Consider the following 18,954-nt stretch of genomic DNA (forward strand, 5'->3'; position numbering starts at 1 on the left):
TTTCATCTGTATACAAATGTTCTGCTTATTTATTTCAGATTTCTTTCAAGGGTTTGAAGTTAATTGACTAGTCTCTAATTCTCCAGTTTCTCTTTCTTTTCAATAACAGGCACTGTGTTTACCCTTTCCTAATCTTTTGATCTGTCAGCTGGCAGTCACAAATCCTCTGAGATATCTTGATAACAGCTCTGAGATTACTTTGACCATTTTTTCACATCACAAGGCATTGAAAGCATAAGTACCACCAAAATTTTCCTTCATTTTGTAATCTGAGATCTTGCCATATTTTTCTAGTATTACTTGCAATAACCATCTGTTGCAGTTGACCTTTTTATTGAAGGCTGATCTCTGATAAACTGAGTAATGGCAAAATTTTCCTTTGTCATCTCCCTGCTATTAATGAATTCACAGCATAATTTTTTGTTACCTATATATCTCTTGCTGGTTACATCTTAATCTGTGTCCTGGCCTTTCAGGTACATGCTCTTCTTTTATAACCACTGTATCTAGAATTTAATTTCTGTATGATTTCCTCTAGCGGTCAATGAAAAGCTCATGATTTAGGCAAGCAAGTGACTCTGTTTACTGAAGATATATGTCAGAAGAAAAACAAAAGAATGATTCAAACCCCAGTTAATTCAATTAGTATGTTACTGTGCCTTTGTAGGCCTTGACTCAGGTTGCAAAGGTCAGTGAACAGTTCTGGAATAGTATTGTCAGCAAATTCAAAAGCATGTTATGAATTGGTGATACTGTAGCAGAAACACAAATGTAAAACTTTGGTATAACATCGTGGAAGATTCACAGTTGCAGGGCTGCAGATGAGAATACCTGTGCACTACCATGCACAAGTCTGGTAAAGGACACAAATAAAGCAAGGCTCCAAATTCATGAAATTCCCCTCATGTTCTAAATCACTGATTGTTATAAATACTGAAATCCATACAATCACTACAAAAGAGCAAATGGAATATACATATGCAAACAATTACAAGGAGAGGGTTCACCTTTTCCTCCAGCTGCAAAAAATCAAAACAAACAAGGAAAGAGACATTGCAGGAAACACTGAAAATCTGTTTTATAGCATATAAAGTAAAATTATACATAGTGTTTATCAAGATCCGATGAACATTTTCTTAAAACTGAGAAGAAAAGGTATTGCTTCAGTGGGGGATGGGAAATGCTCATATAGTCTTAGAAAGCCAACAACTCTGCAAGTTTTTTTTTCTGTACAGAGGGAATCACCTAATTTACTGTTTCATAAAAAAATATGCAGCAATCCAGTGGTGCATATCTTTTTGAAAATTGAGTCACAAATCTAACTGCTTACAGATAAGAGAATTAAGTGCTTCCAAGTCTCTAGAGCACTGCAACACATTATATCAAGCAGAATCAAAAGTTTGGAAAATGGCAGCTGTAAACACCCTCCACACTTAATAAAATATTGTACAACCTAGCTCAATCTCCCTGTCTTCTTGCAGAGCACCAATCTGCTCTAAAAGTACCCAGTGCTTAGGTGCCTCATGCTTCCAATCCTCTGAGGTCTACACAGGTTATATATAGTGTCAGGGCTTCAGCAGTGGTACTTATTTATATACACCTGTCAAATTTTTATAATTAGTCCTTGACAGAGACTAACTAGCATGACATGGTCTGGGATAACTAGTACTCTTCAAAAAATTCCCAAGAACAGTTTGGGATTTAAGCACTGGCAAAAATGAAATTCCAATAGTTTAAATGCCTCCCAGTTTAAATGCCTCCTTTGGAGGGAGAAGAGACATTAATAGTATGAACATAGCGAGACTGTGCCAATTAGCTTGTTGACCTGGTACTGTTTAATTTAACATTATAAATATAGTCATAATAATTACAACTGTTGCTACCACTACCTCTAGGAACCTCTTCCTAACTTTGGATCTTATATGCAGGACAAAATGCAAACTCTTTGTTTAATGTCTTCTTTGGGCAAAGAGACCCAGAAATACAGCTGTTTTAGATCTGAGAACCATTAGTTGCATCCCTTCCCTCTACAGTTTTCTTAGCTATATGCCCTTGGAATTCATCTTGTTCTGGATTTCCAGAATAATATTTCCAGTTAAACCAGTCAAGGACAATATGAAAGAAAAGCGAGAAACCCAGGTTTAGTGAACTAATTTTGCACTTGTTGATGCCAAATCCTAGTTTGTTACAGACCTATGAAAAACAGAATCTGAATGGAACCTGTCCTGATCTGATCTCACCCCTTTTCGAAAGATTGGTTTGGATTCTGAAGGCAATGAAGAAAACTCACGGCAACTGACACGATAATGAAACTCCAAGGCTCTATCTAATTCTTCAGGAAAGTCCATACTCAACAGGAAGGATAAATCTGCAACTATCACAAAATTTACTTATGGAAGCTCTTCAAACCACCTCCAGTCTCTCAAACTTCTCTTTTCTCTGTCTTTTAAATCAATTATATTAACAAGAGCAGTTCAGGTTTGTACACACATTATGTAAGTGACATCAGTCTTGCCTTAAATTTTCCATTCCAGAAATTTACGTTCTAATTGCATCTTTCCTTCCTTTCATATTCTGAAGGTAAAAAGGGTAATGGATTTGTACTGCTTAACATTAGACACCTACCTTAGATAGTAAGTTAAGAGGCTACTGGGGTCTTCTTAGGACCCCAGTACAGTCAAAGCAGAAGGAGAGGCTATACATATAATCCGTATAAAGGATTATTTAAAACACTGATTGATATTAATTTCCACATTTGAATGACGCTCTGGAAAAGAATATTTTTCTGCCCTGACTAAATGGATAGTTTATAGACACTAGCCTGTTAACCTGGGAAATCAAATTAGGCATCTAATGTTGGGTCGTATGACTGTCCTCAATATTTATTTACAAATTCAGGAAGAATACTTCTTCCTTTTTTTGAAGTATCATATTACATGCACAAAAATTGAGATGAATAAAGTTTAAAAGAATAGAGTCAATCATTTGCAGTTATCCATTAATACAAAAAAGCTCATTCTTGTATCATCTTCATTCGCCTTCTAACTCTCAGCAGCTTGAACCAAAGTCTTTAAATCCAACTCTACAAGCTGTCTGTATCAACAAAGACTGCTTCTAATGTTCCTGTACTTAGTTTAAGAAAGAGTTTCTTAAAAGCAGACATTTTAATGTCAATTAGTACTTCTGTCTTTAATAAAATAGAAGTTGGAATTCCCTTTTGAGCTTTTCATGTGAATGCTACAGTATAGCAGATTTGGCATTTCTTTGATTTCAGTACTCCTGCAGCTCCAAAAAAGTGATAGACCCAAGAACATTAAATAAATTTTGGAACATATTATTAATTACATTAGTAGTTATACCATACTGCAGGTAGGTAAGCAGGTTACAGGCAGCAATTCTCATTTATCATTATTCTTCATTTCTTTAACTTACAGATAATTAAATATATCATTAAATTTAAAATGGGATTCAGATGTTATGAAAATAGTTACTAAAATATTTGTAGTAGGGAGTTCATCCAACAACATATATCCAAATTCAGTATCTTTCCTCCTACCATTTATAATCACCTGTTTTTCATATCAGTTTGATTAATAATGAGAAGGAATAATTAAATGCTCCTTTCTTACATAGGCATTCATTTTGTTTTAGGGAAAACTTTTAGGTATCTACTACGCACAGAATTAAAGTTTATAGTAGTTCTTCAGGTGTACTTTTTTTTTTCCAAAATGCAGGCACAAGTATAACAAAATAAAGCAGTTTCCTGGGTAAGAAAATGTAAATGGTTAGATATTTTTAATGACTTCTAGAACAGTCTACAAATGTCCAACTATGTTTTTTAGATAAGATGACAAAATGGTGACACATGAAAGAATATACAAGCTGTCTAATTAATAACAAATATTTTAAACATTTATTTGATGTCCATACAGAATACTTCTAGACTCAGTCTTTTAATTCTGTAGTAAATTTCTATAATAAATTTCTATAGTAAAGCAGTAAGTAGCAAAAGACAACCTGGCTATTTTTTACTTTTTTACTCTGCAAACACAGCATTCTTGGAAACAGACAAGGATTGGGCTCTTTTTTCCTGAGTTCAGCACCAGATTGATGCAAGGATAGCAAATAAGTGTGAAGCTCATTAGTTTTATGATATAAAATTCAATTTATTTCCCAGAATTATAGAATTAGCCTGGAAAAAGAAAAAGAAAATTTACAAAGTAAATGGAAAAAAAAACCCCAACAACCTTGCAATCCCACAGTAAGTAAGAAGGCTTTCCAGTGTAGTAAATTCATTGGGTCTTTTTGACTAGCTAGAGGTGCAGCAATATTGCATCAGGCTCCCTAAGCTCCAAAAGCCCTAGACAAATGGTCACTGCAAACATGTATTCTGCACAGCATGACACATCCAAAGGATACTTTTTGCAATATATTCCTGAGCTATCTATGCATAATAATGTGATGTAGATATAAAGTCACATCAATTTGTCAGACTCTCTGAAGCTATAGGCATGCAAGCATAAAGTATGTTTTCCAAGACATATTTGTAAGTTACACTGTCTCCCTCTTTCACTTATATCATGGCTCCGTCTAATCCAGTGATATAGCCTTCTTTTTTAATTTTCCTTTATTTTTATTTTTTAATAAACAAGTGCAATTGGGGATTCTACTAGTTACTGTTGATTAGTGAGAATCTGCTGTGTAAACTATGACATCTCAAAATTTAAAACAGATTTTGCAAATGTGGTTTTAGAATTTGCAAACTGACTAAATGTCTGTATGTAGGCTCTACAAATTTTGCAACTTAAAGCAATGAGAAGAATTAGAAAAATTAATAATTTTTGTTCCGGCATGATGAATACATTTCATTAATACAATTAAAGTCTTACCTGGTCTGAGGGAGAACAGCATTTATTTGCCATTTTCATCTATAGAACAGAGATTGAAAAATACTCAGTTATTAATATTCTGATGCTAAAAGTTACTATGAGGCAATCAGCACTGACACAGTTAATGCACACTGGTATTAGTACTTCAAAATTATAAGAAATTTTTATATTTTCAGTGCAGAAATACTAGATTATAATTATCCTAAGCCTAGAAAACAAAGGACTCAAAAGACAGGAAACCTTTCATCACAGTTTTCAGGAAATCCTTCATAAAGAATTGGCTGTATGAATTTACTTTGCCACTGTGAAAATATTATACTGTACTATAGATATCTCTTTTAGATCTCAGTTAACAATTGTTTAAGCAGATCTGTAAATTAGGCATGTGCTCAAGTACTTTGTGAAATGAAGGACGCAGCATATAAAACAGATTAAGGGAATTGTTTAGGATTTCCTTTTGTTCAATATAAAGTAACATATCTTCCTTTTTGCTCACAGTTTAGTCAATGAAGAGGTGTGCTGATTTTGGCTTTTCTTTGACAGTCATAATTGGCATAGGTGACTGCTGAACAAACCCTGACAAACCCTTCTTTGAAGTGAAACACTTCTTAATGCGAAATATTAGTAACAGTGAACTAAAGATAGGGATTTAGACATGAAAAGATTGAATGACTACAAGAAAAGACTCCCCTATATCTAGGGATAGAACCTGCAAACAGTCACACAGCTGATGAGTCCTTCCAAACAATCTTATCATCACAAAGCATTTCCCCTCATTTTATAAAAAAATGAAAAGCTTGTGATAACAGACCAAAAGCTACAATTGCACACAGGAAAAGATACAGTCACTGCAAAAGAGCAGAAGAAATCCAAGGCTATTACCAGTATCCTAGCAAGAGCAAGAGATTTGCAAGACGAAATCTGTGGATAAACCTCAAAGGCAGAGCATGACAGTAAGAGGCCAACAGGCCTTGCATTATTCCAACAACACCAGCCTCAGCTCTTGTTGGGCTTGGTCTGGATCTGTCCTGGTATGTCTGGAGCTGTGTTACAGCTTGTTTAGCTATAACAATTATCTAAAGAGCATGAGACTCATTTTTTTTGAGAAAAGTGCAGTTGTGGGGTGTAATGTTATCTATATACATATGCAGATATTTGTAACTAATTGATAGCAATAACAAGTGCTTATTCTGTATGGAACCACCCTAAACAAAATGACCCTAGAATAAAACGCAACACAGAGGAATACAGGATGATAGCAAGGGCCTTGAATGTACACATGGAGGATGACACAAAGGCCCCAGGGCTATAAGAACTTGTCAGTCATAGGCCATAAGGGATTGTTCCCCCCACTCAGCTTTGCAACCCACTTGAACTGAATTGTGTATTTGAACCGTGCAGGTGTGCCAACTGAGACCCTGCGTGATGAGGTGGCCAAAGCTGACCTGCCGGCTGCCTGGGGCAGCTGCCAGGCCTGGCTATCACCCTGGCAAGGCATCTGATGGTGCGCAGGGAGGGTCCGCCAGCCCCTTGGAGGGGTCATGCTACCCCAGAGGAGGAGTGGGGCCACCACAACAGAGGCAGGTCACAGACATCTGCACCATAGCTCAGGCAAAGACCAAGGATGAGCATTCCCAACATGCAGCTTCCAAGCAAATGGGAGCCTCCAGCAAGGCTTCTCTCAGCTCTCTCCCACAGCTCTTCTCACAGCAGCCTCATCCCCGGCTGCATGTCAGCACTGGCCTTGAGCACATGCAGCCAAATCCCTGGGATGGGGCGGGGGGGGTGGCAGAGGTTGTTGGCCACTCTCAGGGCCTTGACAGTAACAAACTGGTGGGAACCCAAGAAACCTTATCTGTAACCTGCGTGCTACAAATTAGTGAAAAGCCCGGTGTTACAGAAGGAAGCAGTCCTCACCAGTCTGATTTGGGGGATTGGCAGCAGGCTTAATCTTGGGCATTTGAGAAGACATAATAAAAAGGTATCTTAAATACTTTAACATCACCAGGAATACCATCACCCCCTGCCTATCTTCAGCTCCAGCAATTCTCCAGTGCTTTAGAGAAAAATATACACAAGAAGTAACTACTCAGAAACCAAGCCACGCACACAGACAATACTATTTCCCTGCAGGTGACCACAGACACACTAAATTATGAGATCACTATAATATAATACAGTGCAAATAAACAGAATAAGCAGTGATCCTGTCTCCTTTCACCTTGCTTTCCAGTTAAATCAAACTATTTTAAGTTCTCTTTATAAAAGGAAGAAATTCTGTTATCCAACTTTCTACCTTACTATGTTCAGATGTGCCTGTGAAAATGTGTGTGAGACTGGCCATGCAGATTCTCTGGAGAATGAGAGAAGAGTAATGTGAAGAGCATCCTCACAAACAGCATCGCTTCCAGTTATTAAGGGCAATATGGAAGGATGCTTTGGATTCCACAGCTATTCACCACATAGGCTTAACTCATTCTTTATTCAAAGCAGGGATGGTTGCAGCCCTGATGTAAGTGGGGCAAGAGGAAAGATCTCCTTCTACATCACATTGTGCCCCTATGTCACTGGACTGAGGAGAGGGAAGTATGCACTCTCCATACTGCACAGCACCATATGTTCCCTACATCCCTCCACAGCTGGTGCATTGTGGCAGGAATACAAATGGAATTTGCTACACCTTGTTGGGAATGTATGTGTTTTAAACACTGTAGTACAGTAATGGGTGTTTGGAAGAGCAGGGAAGCTAAAACCAAAAATCTGGATCTGCAAAGAGTGCGGTGGCTGAGTCAGACAACTAGAACTGTTAAACAATCATAATTACTATACTGTGTTTAAATGAATGCATAGGAATCTGCAGGGGGCAGGAAGAGAATGGGGCTGCCATGACTCAGCTCCCAGGCTGGGATTTACCTCACTTAGCTTTGGCAATTCAAAAAAAAAAAAAAGTTATACATTTAATATATCAATATTCTCTTTCTAATCAGCAGAGACATATGAGGATCTTGACAGCTGTCTCTTTCTCTTTTTGCACAGCAAGAGGATCCTATTTGATTGGCTAAATTTAGCTGACATGATTCCTACCCTTACTGACTACCCTTTACAATCTCAGTGGTTTGATCTGATATACTTCCAAATAGGAATTCCTGCACTGAAAAACAAAAAGAAGCGGCAGAAAAGATACATTATCTTGTGCTACTACCCCTAGACAGCAATAGAATGGTTTGTATAATCATTGAGCAATAAGATTTGTATACCGCTTCCTACAGGTTATGGACACATAATGGATTTTGTTTTGATCTACATGCACCTCATATATTGGTTTGTAAAGAAAGAAAGACCTACTCCTCTTTCTTTTTTATATGAATGTTCAAAGCTCATATTTCATAAGCCTCTCTCTAATCAAACTGAAATTTCACTCCACTGTTGTAGATATACATGTACATGTAAGCATAAGAGAAAATGTTTAAGTCCTACAACACATGGAAATTAAATCCACTGTCAAAAGCATATATATGATTTAAGATTAATATCCTTGTTTTGAAGCCAAATTTTAAGTTTCTATCATCCTCCAATGAGCTGCTGGAATGATTTAAAAAGATCATAAATAATGGTTAAAGTGGAACAACTGCATCTTTTTATTCCTTACCTGCTTATGAACTGTTCATTTATTAAATTCGTTATTAAATTTGAAAAACACAACACCTTGAGAACACACTGCAAAAAAGAGAAAACCTTGAGAGATCTATAAATATAAGAAATAAGTTTCTATGATGCAAATGAACCGGCAACATCAACTTCAGGTGTTTCTACCTATCATGTCTATATTAATGTTTGGTGTTATGTATGAAAGAAAATAATTAAAGCCTATGACAAAAGCTAAAAACGTTTAATAGATAGCTATCTGAACGGTGCACAACAGAGGGGGGATTCTAAATTATTCCAAAGAATTGTCTCCTAAAAACATCTCTTGCACAGCGCTGTCACTTCCCTGCAAAGAACCCTCTAACTAAACAAACCAAACAGTAGCAACGAGAAGCACATGCAGATCAAGTTGCTGCCTATGCTTTTTGATTCATTATGGCAGCTTCACTGCCAGCTTCTGTTCCTTTTCTTCCCTCAGTGTCTTTAACTGTACCTCCTTTTGTGAGAAAAGGGTTGTAAGAAGAAATAGATGGGAGGTGCTTACTCATCTCTGTTTTCTTCCTCCTCCAAAAGGTAAATGTGAAGATCTTGGAACACACTGAGGAGACTAAGGATTGAATCATAAAGGAAGAGGATAGGGAAGTTTCCCTTTGGTAGAAAAGTATGCAAAAACAAGGGTATGGACAGAATGGTGAATAGTGGGGGGCATGGATCTTTAGAAAAAAATATGTATTGCTTGTAAATATGACAGTTACTGGCAGGTTTTCCTAACTCAGCATACAAGGGAAATATCAGGAAGGCAGGCTGAAAAGACACGCTTACATCTTTCTCCATGTTGCCATATTCGCTGTGCTTTTCTGTCTTATAAGAACTAACTGTCTCCAGGCTAATACCAGAATCATTATTTCTCATCTACAGAGTAACACTTTCTACCTATGCTAACATTCAGTGGTAGCATCCTTAGGCAGTGACAACTCCTCACATCTTCACTACTGAAAGACAACTCCTCCCTTTCATTTGATCCCCTGAGAGCTTGCCTTTGCATAGAAGTTAGATGTTTCAGTACTTCAAAAGAGTAGTCTGACATTAGCAGAAGTGTCAGATTGTGGCAGAATTATTTTTGTATTGCCTACATTAGGACTGTCTTCTGGCATCAGCAGGGGATCTGGCAGAGAGCTGCCAACTGCTGAAAGGGCAAAGTGGCAAAGCATTACGATGCAGGAAAGACAGCGTGCATTGTAAGAGATCAATTCACCTCCATCAGGATCTCTTTAAGAACTAAAAGTCAAAAATAGATGATTCGAATGGTATGCAAACATGTACAACAAAGAATGTATACAGAAGAGGCACAGATAGGCACAGGTAAAGCAAGAATGACTAAGGTGCAGGAAGAGTTGCTAAAATCAAGAAGCATAAACATCACAGACATAGAAAATCTGAAAATATATAGAAGTAAAAGTGAGCAATGGAAAATATGGCAGAAAAACTTAATAATGGTCAGGTGAAAAGGCTGAAATTCTTGATGCCAATAGTCTTAGTAACAAGGTCCATTGTGATCACGTATCTAACAGAATTCATTTATCTACAGACATGACAGCATAGGACAGAACAGTAAATGAATAGGTTAAATATTTGGAGAAGCCAATGAACTCAGTGTTGGCATGTACTCGTGAAATTAACCCTTGAGAAGTTAGGAAATTATCTGAACTCTAAACCCTAACCCTAACCCTAATCTCTGAATCCTGATTATCTTCAGAGACTCCTGGAGAATGGCTGAAATTTTACAGGACTAAAGAAGGGCAAATACAGGAAAAACAGTCTGAAGAATTACAGATACAAAATACAGATACAGATACAGATAACTTCGACTTCAGTAAGATGATCATAGAAAAATACTGACCATTTGTGAGAAGATAATAATGTAATAAAAAGCATTCTGAATAGATTTTCAAGAAGTCTACTGTAAAGGCCTTGCCCTAGGCACTGTGGATTTGAAATAGTCCCTTGGCCCTCCCAGTCAGGGAGCCTTCCTTTACTGCAAACTTTTACTGAAATTGCATTCCAGCCTCACATTCTGATCTTTTTGCAAAAGGTTTTGCAATAAAATGGTTTCTCATTGACTTTTACATCTGTTGTTCTGATGATTAGTAATTAGTTAAAATACTACTGTGGCCAGACCCTATTCAGTTGTTCCAAAGGCTGCACCTCTGTCACAGCCTGTTAAGCACTAAATCCAAGTAAAGATTTTACCCACTTCTAATATGATCTGTGTAGAGATTACTCTCTGCCTGGCTTAGAACACGTGAATTTGTCACTGCTGTTAACAAAGCTTGATCAAACCCCTACTAAAGAGAAAGACACAAGATGCAGTATTTTGTTTACAGAATTCTATATTGTGATAGATAACTGAAAAATGAAGATTAGTAAAAATACTCAGTAGATAACAAAATATTCTTGTAGACAGGTCATAACACAGTGAGGATACTAGGTCAAGACACCTGCTACCACATACATTGCATTTCAAAGAAACAGACCAGAACCCTACCAGTAATAAAATATATTAATAAATACTTTGCTTGTATAGCCACTTTTACTGTCATATTCAGCTACATACTTGGAGTAACTTTAACTCATGGGAATTTTTTAGAAAGCAAAAGAATTGTGATTAGGAACTAGGAAGTGGAATTGCTCTAAAAATATTAAAGTGAACTTCTTTCCACTATTCACACAGCAGGCAATTATGAACATTCTTGAATAATGTATATTATTTCCCTAGAATTATCAAATAGAAACAATAATCTCTAAATTAGGTAATTTACTAAATAGTGCCTAGAAGGGAATATTTATAAAGGATATATCATAAGCAAATTTACTGATTTTGTCAAAGACCTCCTTAAATAATTTCAGATTAAAAAAAAGAATTAATTTAATAGAACTACCATGATCAAATATCTACCATGATCAAGTAACTTTTGAAGACCAAAAAAGTCAAATTATTATCTAGTTTGATCAAAGATTGCTCAAACCTGATACAAATCCTACCCAATATAATCTGAATAACTAAGCATCGATTAACCTGGAGTACAAATTAAAGATATTTATCCTACCAGATCCTGGTTTATAGAAGATGCTTCAGTCTTAACACATCTAAAGAACAAGATTAAAAATCTGCCCAGGTAATTCTCTCAGAGCAAACTGTGCTTGTATTTTTTTCATCATTGATTTCTACCAGTTCATAAAGACTGGTATATATTTTCAATAGTGTACATTATCAAGTTGCCTATTTGACTTCATGTTCCATTCCAGAATTTTCAATAGTTTCCAGTTGTTCTTTCTTGGAATAATAACCTGTTGTCCAAATAACGATTTTCTGTTTCTCTGGAGTTTATTTAGTACCTCTGTTTTCAATAACAAATACTACTTTTGAATTTACAGGAATAATTTACACTGGCATAAGCACCTCTATACCTGTAGACAAAAAGATGGAACACATGACTTTAAATAAACCAATTCCTAGACAAATTACAGACGTAAAAATACTGCCTCCCAATGAGCCCTTATAAGTTACACTTCACTAGTTACAAAATTTCCACATGCCTACTTCAAAATCAACAAATGCTAATTTCTGAAACCATGTTTTAAGCACGCTAATTTCGAGAAAGTACAAGTGATATAATTGGCCCTATCCAAGGCTCCATTATATGATTAGAAAGGGTCGGTATTTTGCCTTGAAAGAATCTTTAAAATAATAAAGGCAACCTGAACTTCTATTTCTCTCTGTTTTACAATAGTACTGCAAGTCTTGAAAACTTCAGGACAGCTTTGATTTACCAGAAACCCTGTCTCTTCTCTTTCCTTTCTCCTTTTCCTCCCAATACACACACATTTGTTTCATACTGCCTATCTTAAACGTGAATTATTTTCTGTCCTTGGAAAATTAGAAATAATTTTAAGACAGCATAGACAAAAAATATGCAGAAAGTAACATACATTTTGAAGTGTCAAATCACTGATGTTAGTTGATATTGCTCTCAGCCAGTCAGCACTCTCCTGGGCTGTATATAACTGAAGTATCCCAGTACTAACTCCATCGAGTGCCAGCACTTCAAATGCATTAGATCTGCAGTAAGAAGAAACATATCCATAAAGGAAGATATGTCAGTTTTCTGAAACTGCCCAATATTTTTCAGGGTTCAAGTGATCTTTACAATCTTTGACAAGTTTTGGGTTTTGACTTTACAAAGTAAAGGAAAGGTAACAGAAAGAAAGATAATAATGGGCAGTATCAGGAGCAACACATACAATAAATACTTTCTCTGTACCAGTATCTATATGCCCTGATCATGTATTTACTAGGGTATAAATATATGTTTACAATTACTGAACTTAAGTGTAGCATACTGAGGACATATGCATTAATTTTTTTTGAACAACTATAACAAATCCTGAAACCAAAATGAATTTTTTTCTGCATTTCTTGCATTTTGGTTTCATTTACTAAGGATGTATAAGTTGCAAAGAATTGACTTCCCTAGTTTTAATTTCTTGGATTCCTATAATTTTCTATATAAAATTCTAATGCAATGCTTCCTTTAAGCTCCTTTATGACATAGAAAATCTGAAAAATGTACTTAAAATTTCCTTTAAAGCATTTTTCAGTGTAAGGCCCCTTTTCATAATAGCATCTACGTATGCTAATTGCTAATTGCATTTATTCACTTTCTATGCATCTTTTATATAACAACTTTATTCTGCAAATGCCAGTGCTTTCTTCATTGCTTGCAGTAAGTTAGGCACCATCCATGTACTGCTGAAATCCCACACATCTGGATGCTGGAATGGGATATCATTATGCATTTTGAACTGTTAGATTTTTTGGTAGGAACAACAGAAAATTAAGTAGTGGCATGGAAGTGCACTGGTTTAGATATCTTTAAAATATGTGTCATGCAATGTTTTCAGGAACAGAATTTCAGAAAGCTCAAATACTACTATAAAAGACAATTATAAATAGTTGAAAGATTGTGCATATGTTTCTTTTGTATATCATTTGGAAAATATTGCTGCTATCTGCTATATTTGTAGTACAGATTATTTATATGCTATATTGGTTTCTTTTCAGAACTAACCAGAAGAAAATAAGATACTGACTCAAGAAAAATGCTCTATGTGGTTGCAGGGTTTCCCTGTGATTCTCTGATCTAAGGCCAAGTCCAATAATGCTTAGTTCATGATATATGTCAAAATAAGCATTCAAAGTGACACATGGAGGTTACAAGGCATGTTTACTCATGACTTACTGAAAAAATTATTAACCTAACATTTGTCATTCATAGGGAGTTTGATGGTACACATGAAGACTCAAATCTATATACTTGCTAAAAATGGTATTATAAAGTTCCCATCAATTACAATATTCACAAGACAGTATCCATATATATATATGTATATATACACAACCCTCTGAGATAGGAAAGTTCCATTATCCTGTATGTAGACAGTGGAACATGGAAAAAAACTGAATCTGCTGCCATGAAGTTAACCCATTCACAATGCCTACTTTAGACATCAAATTTAAATATCAAAATTAAAATACATTTAACTGAAGCAGGAAATAGTAAATGCTCTCCACTGAATCCATAGAATGCCTAGGATTCTAACTCATCCAGAGCAGATGCATGAATGAATGCAATGTGAATGCCCTATTCAAGTGGCACAAAGTTATACAAATGGCTGATGAAAGATCACAGAAATAAACTCTTAAGCTAACAACTAATGCACTAGACAATCAACATAAAAACAAAACAAAACAAATTTTATTATAAAAATGAACTAATCTTTTATTGTTTGAAAGCATGATGCTGGCAATACTTCGGATGACACTATAAACTCCAGTTGTCACATCCTTTTCCTTATTAAAATATGGTAATCAGTTATAAAAGCCAGTTGACAGAGTTCTGAATGCTTCAGTCACAGGATATTTGCACAGAATCAAAGAACATGATGTGAGGGATCCTGAAGGTCCTCTAGTCCAACCTCCTGGCTGACTGGTTTACATTACAATTCTCTTTTCAACGAGAGGACCAAAACTGGACACAGTACTATAGATGCATGTATTTGAGATGTGGCCTCACAAATGCAAAGCAGAGAAGAATAATCACTTCCTTTAACCTGCATACCATTTTATTACCAATGCAGCCCCATCTGTCTTAGCCTTCATCACTGAAAGTGCTTACAGCTGACCGCTGCTCAATGTGCTGTCCATTAGGATCCCCAAGCCCTTCTGCAGAGCTGTTCCCTAGCCAGTATTGTTGCATGGGCTTATTCTGACCCAGGTGCAGGACTTTGCATGTGTCTTTGCTGAACTTGATGAGATTCCTGTTGGCTCATTCTTTACCTTTTTGAGGTCTCTCTTGATGGCAGTCTTATCTTCAAGAATGTCTACTGCTCCCAATTTGATGCCATTCATGGACTTGATGAGGATGTGCTCTGTCCAACTGAGCAGATTACGAATGAAGATGTTAAACATTACTGGCCCTACTACAGACAGCTGAGGAATAATACTTGTAAACAGCCACCAGATAAACTTTGAACCATTATCCACTGCCCTTTGAGTCTAGCCAGAATTTCATACATCTTGTAGTCCACTCATCTAGTCCATTGTCCTCAATTTGGCTACAGGGATGCTACAGGAGACTGCAGAAAGTCTTGCAAAAGTTAAGGTAAATAACACCCGCTGCTCTCCCCTCATCTACAGAGAGAGTTGTTTCATCATATGAAGCAATCTGGGTGGACAGGCGCAGTCCTGAGCCCCCAGAGTCTCTGTGAGGAACCTGTCAATCTCCTGTTCATCCTCCATGATGCTATGCAGCTGCTCATCTCCTTCATCTCCTCTTCAACTGATAGCTCAACCACCTCCTCCACTGACCCCATTCCTGATCTCTAGCCAATGTGTCCCTGTAGCCTGTGACCAGGACAACTGCCTCCTCCCTCAGGAGCTCTGTCTGGTTTAAGGCCTCTGATGTGCCATAGGTAGTCACACTGTCTGGTATGGGGGACGGAGACCTGCAGTGCACCACCACCACCACCACCACCACTATGTTGACTTTAGCAGAAAGCTGGTTTTGCCAGAAAGCAGGACCCTTTGAAGCAAGTGACTGAAACAAAACAGAAAAAGAATAAGCAAAGTTTACAGATGCCAACCAGTAAGTCTGTGCTGGTAAAACAGTGGTTTTGTTCTCAACATACTGAACTTTATTATGATTATTTCTTGCCTTTAATTACAGTAGTTTCCCTCTACAATTCACGTAACATATTGTTCTGTTTTACTCTGTAGTCTGAAAAATATAACATATATACAGAAAAAAGTAAAAGCAAATATGGAAGCTAAAAATAAAAGCTAAATAGAAAACTACTGAATGCTGAATTTTTCTTTTCTTTTTATGTGAAGTAATCAATAAATAACGCAAGCACAAAGACAGCATTGAAATTCAGGAGAAAATAAATCCTGGAGGCTTAAAGATCATGCCTTTCTCCATTTCTTCAAAGCATGGGCGGGGGGAAGAGACATAAGTATGCGCCTACTCCTTTTAGCTAAGTTTTGTATTTAATACTGAAAAACACGTTTGAGAGATCTCAAGATGCTATGTAGTCATCTCATCACCACAAAATACGATTAGATACATCTTTTTTGGCTATTTTTTCCCTCTGTGGCTTCAAGATCATTGAAAGACAGAGCTAGAGGAAATTCCCATCTCTTCTACTTTTCCTGTTACTGTACCGATTATTGCAAATAGAACCAGAAATGAATGGACTTCAGTTCAGACACCCCCCAAAAAGAAAAAAACAGGAAACAGAAATGTAAGCAGTTACTACTCTGAGAAAGATTGTGTGGTGGTGCTTTACTCTCAGTATCATTTCAAATACAGATGGGATGACATTATCAAGAATTTTACATAATTATTTTAAGTGACTACCAAAGCTCATGAAACTCATCTCTGAATCAAGTAAAAGATAAAGTCCTTCCAAATACAGAAGTCTCCACTTTAACAGATGCATCAACTTTATGGAATTTTTCCCACTTTGCCATGATTGGAAGTATTCTTCACTACAAAGCAGCAATCACCGAATGTATCATGTATAAATAGTCTTACTGAGGAAAGTATCACTTAAACTCCCAGACTGAGAAAATTGAAGGCCTTTTTTCCATCTTGAAAGACTGGAGTTGCATGATTTTCTCCAATGTAGCCTATTCAAAAACAGCATCATTGTGGCTGTGAAGTGACAATCATCTGAAGGCAGCCATCATTCTCCAACATTTAAAATATCTCATCTCTTCCTCAGGTGTGGAAGAAGGATAACAAACATTAATTGTTAGGCATGTGTTTCACACATTAAATGTAAGAGATCATTTTTGCTGATATGTGACTTCTATGGGGAAAAGTACAAACACTTCAGATGCAGAAAAATTTCTGATGAAAAGAGTCTTCTTTTAATATTTCATATTATGTTGTTAGTTTCTACAGCTTTCTCTCACTCTACATTTATGTAGTTGGACAGCTACTGAATCTGGCCATACTATCTTTAACTGGACATTGCATGAGTGTGAATAAGAATTTTAGAATGTTTGCTTTTCCTAAACTTTAGGGATTTGGGCCACACTACCCTTACATTTCTTTGTTATTATTTTCAGCCTTTTATCTGTAAATTTTTGTTTGTTTGTTTCTTGTAAGCATAACCACTCAGGAGCATGTGGCACTGTTTTCTATACTCAGTCTATTTATATCCCACTTTCATGGTGAAATGATGGAAGAATCTGCATGCTGCTCTGTTTTGGGGTTTGTTTATTGCATTAATCTCTTTTAATAAAATAACACTGTTTTAGTGAGAGTGGCAGTCAGAATAACAGATAGGCATCGACAGACTTAAATTCAATTCCTGACTTTGACACTTCTTGGTAATTAATAATAACTAATACTAATAAAACTTAAAATGGCCACTGTGAATTTTGCCATATAGAGCCACTAGCTATTAGAGAGGTGTTAAGCAAAAAGACTTTTATAAGAGAAAACACCTTCTCAGTGCCAACTGAAATGCAAAAAGCTAAATTTCTACTTTTTTAGAAGCTAAGGATTTCAGCAAAAGATACTTTAAGATTTTCAGTATCTGAATGTGGTATGTGAAACAGTCTGTCCTTTAGATTTATCTCAAAGTTATACGGTATTTCCTTAATAAAAGCCTAGATGGTTGTCTGACAGCAGCTGTTTTATCCAAAGTTTACTAACATGTTGTTACAGACAGATACACTTGATCAGCTTTATATCTTCCCAGGTCCTAACTCAGTCTTCCGCCCTGTTTCTACATATTTTGATGACTGCCTTCAAAGTTTCTTGTGTTTCTTACAACATTTTCTAGTGGCTTATCTACATTACTCTATGGCTCTCTTGCTAGAATTTCTATTTCTATTTAGGCTTAAGTTTTATGGATTATGGGTGGATATGAATGAAAATTCCTAAGAAAGTACTCTCTGAATCTTTATCTCTTTGAAATTTAAGAAATGAAGGGCTTTAGTACTGTAGCTTTTATATACCCTCATATTTTCAAATAATGATCAAGTTGCTCATACAATTGGGTTATTAGCAGAAACTGTGGAGCTAAAAATAAATGAAGCTATTAAGCATAAACCTGGATTGCATTTTGTGTTTGTTTTAGCTGAACATTTTGCTTCCCATGCTGTAACTTTGCTTTATTTTGTATTAAACTTGGAGTAGTAGAGTAAGATAACTGAAGTGACATAGAAATTATGCTTCTAGAGAAATTTTCTTACTAATTTGCCAGCAGAAGCAACTCCCAGCTGTATCCATCAGGTTTGTAATAATACATGCAGAGAAAAAGAAGAGGGGGGAGGTGGGACGGTTTTAGTATTGATCCGGTCTCTTTCTTACTCTGTTCTTCATGAAGTCATACAAATAGTTGCACTGGCACTATGAAGAGGACAGAATAGGGTAAAACAAGCAGCTGAAGGAGAAACAAGAGAGTGGAATGCAGGTATGAGATAATTTAATTGGCTTTGCTGCAGGGAGAAAAGTCTGTGGAATTATAGTCTGTCACACTCAGCATGCTTTATTTGTATGGAAGTAACAGATCAAAGAAAGAGGTGGAGGAGTTTTGCTGGAAAACAGGAGCAGCTTGAATTACTGAAAGCTATGTGCAATATCACTGTACTACTGTCGTCTCTTGAGTGCAGCATGTCTAGTAGGGCTGGTCACTGTGGTAGGCTGGAGAACAAGGTGTATGTGTACTTGTAAGCAAGTGTTTTATAATTTCAGTGTAATTATGGTAAGGCATAATTCAAGTGAGATGCATTTCACCCAATTTAGCCATGTTAAATTCTATCGCCTAAGTATATGGATGAGAGGCA

General features: G+C 36.4%; 1 protein-coding gene across 1 annotated transcript in view; it reads right to left on the minus strand.

Moving 5' to 3' along the window:
- SNTG2 (syntrophin gamma 2) overlaps positions 1 to 18,954 on the minus strand; it is a 174,858-nt gene that overhangs the window by 58,807 nt on the left and 97,097 nt on the right. Inside the window, exons 10-11 of the mRNA XM_064508091.1 lie at positions 12,525 to 12,654; positions 4,890 to 4,928 (exon numbers count right to left, since the gene is read on the minus strand). Coding sequence (XP_064364161.1) covers positions 4,890 to 4,928; positions 12,525 to 12,654 — 169 coding nt within the window. The remainder of the gene's footprint in view (positions 1 to 4,889; positions 4,929 to 12,524; positions 12,655 to 18,954) is intronic.

The sequence above is a fragment of the Dromaius novaehollandiae genome, chromosome 3 (assembly GCF_036370855.1).
Source record: "Dromaius novaehollandiae isolate bDroNov1 chromosome 3, bDroNov1.hap1, whole genome shotgun sequence".
Taxonomy (NCBI): domain Eukaryota; kingdom Metazoa; phylum Chordata; class Aves; order Casuariiformes; family Dromaiidae; genus Dromaius; species Dromaius novaehollandiae.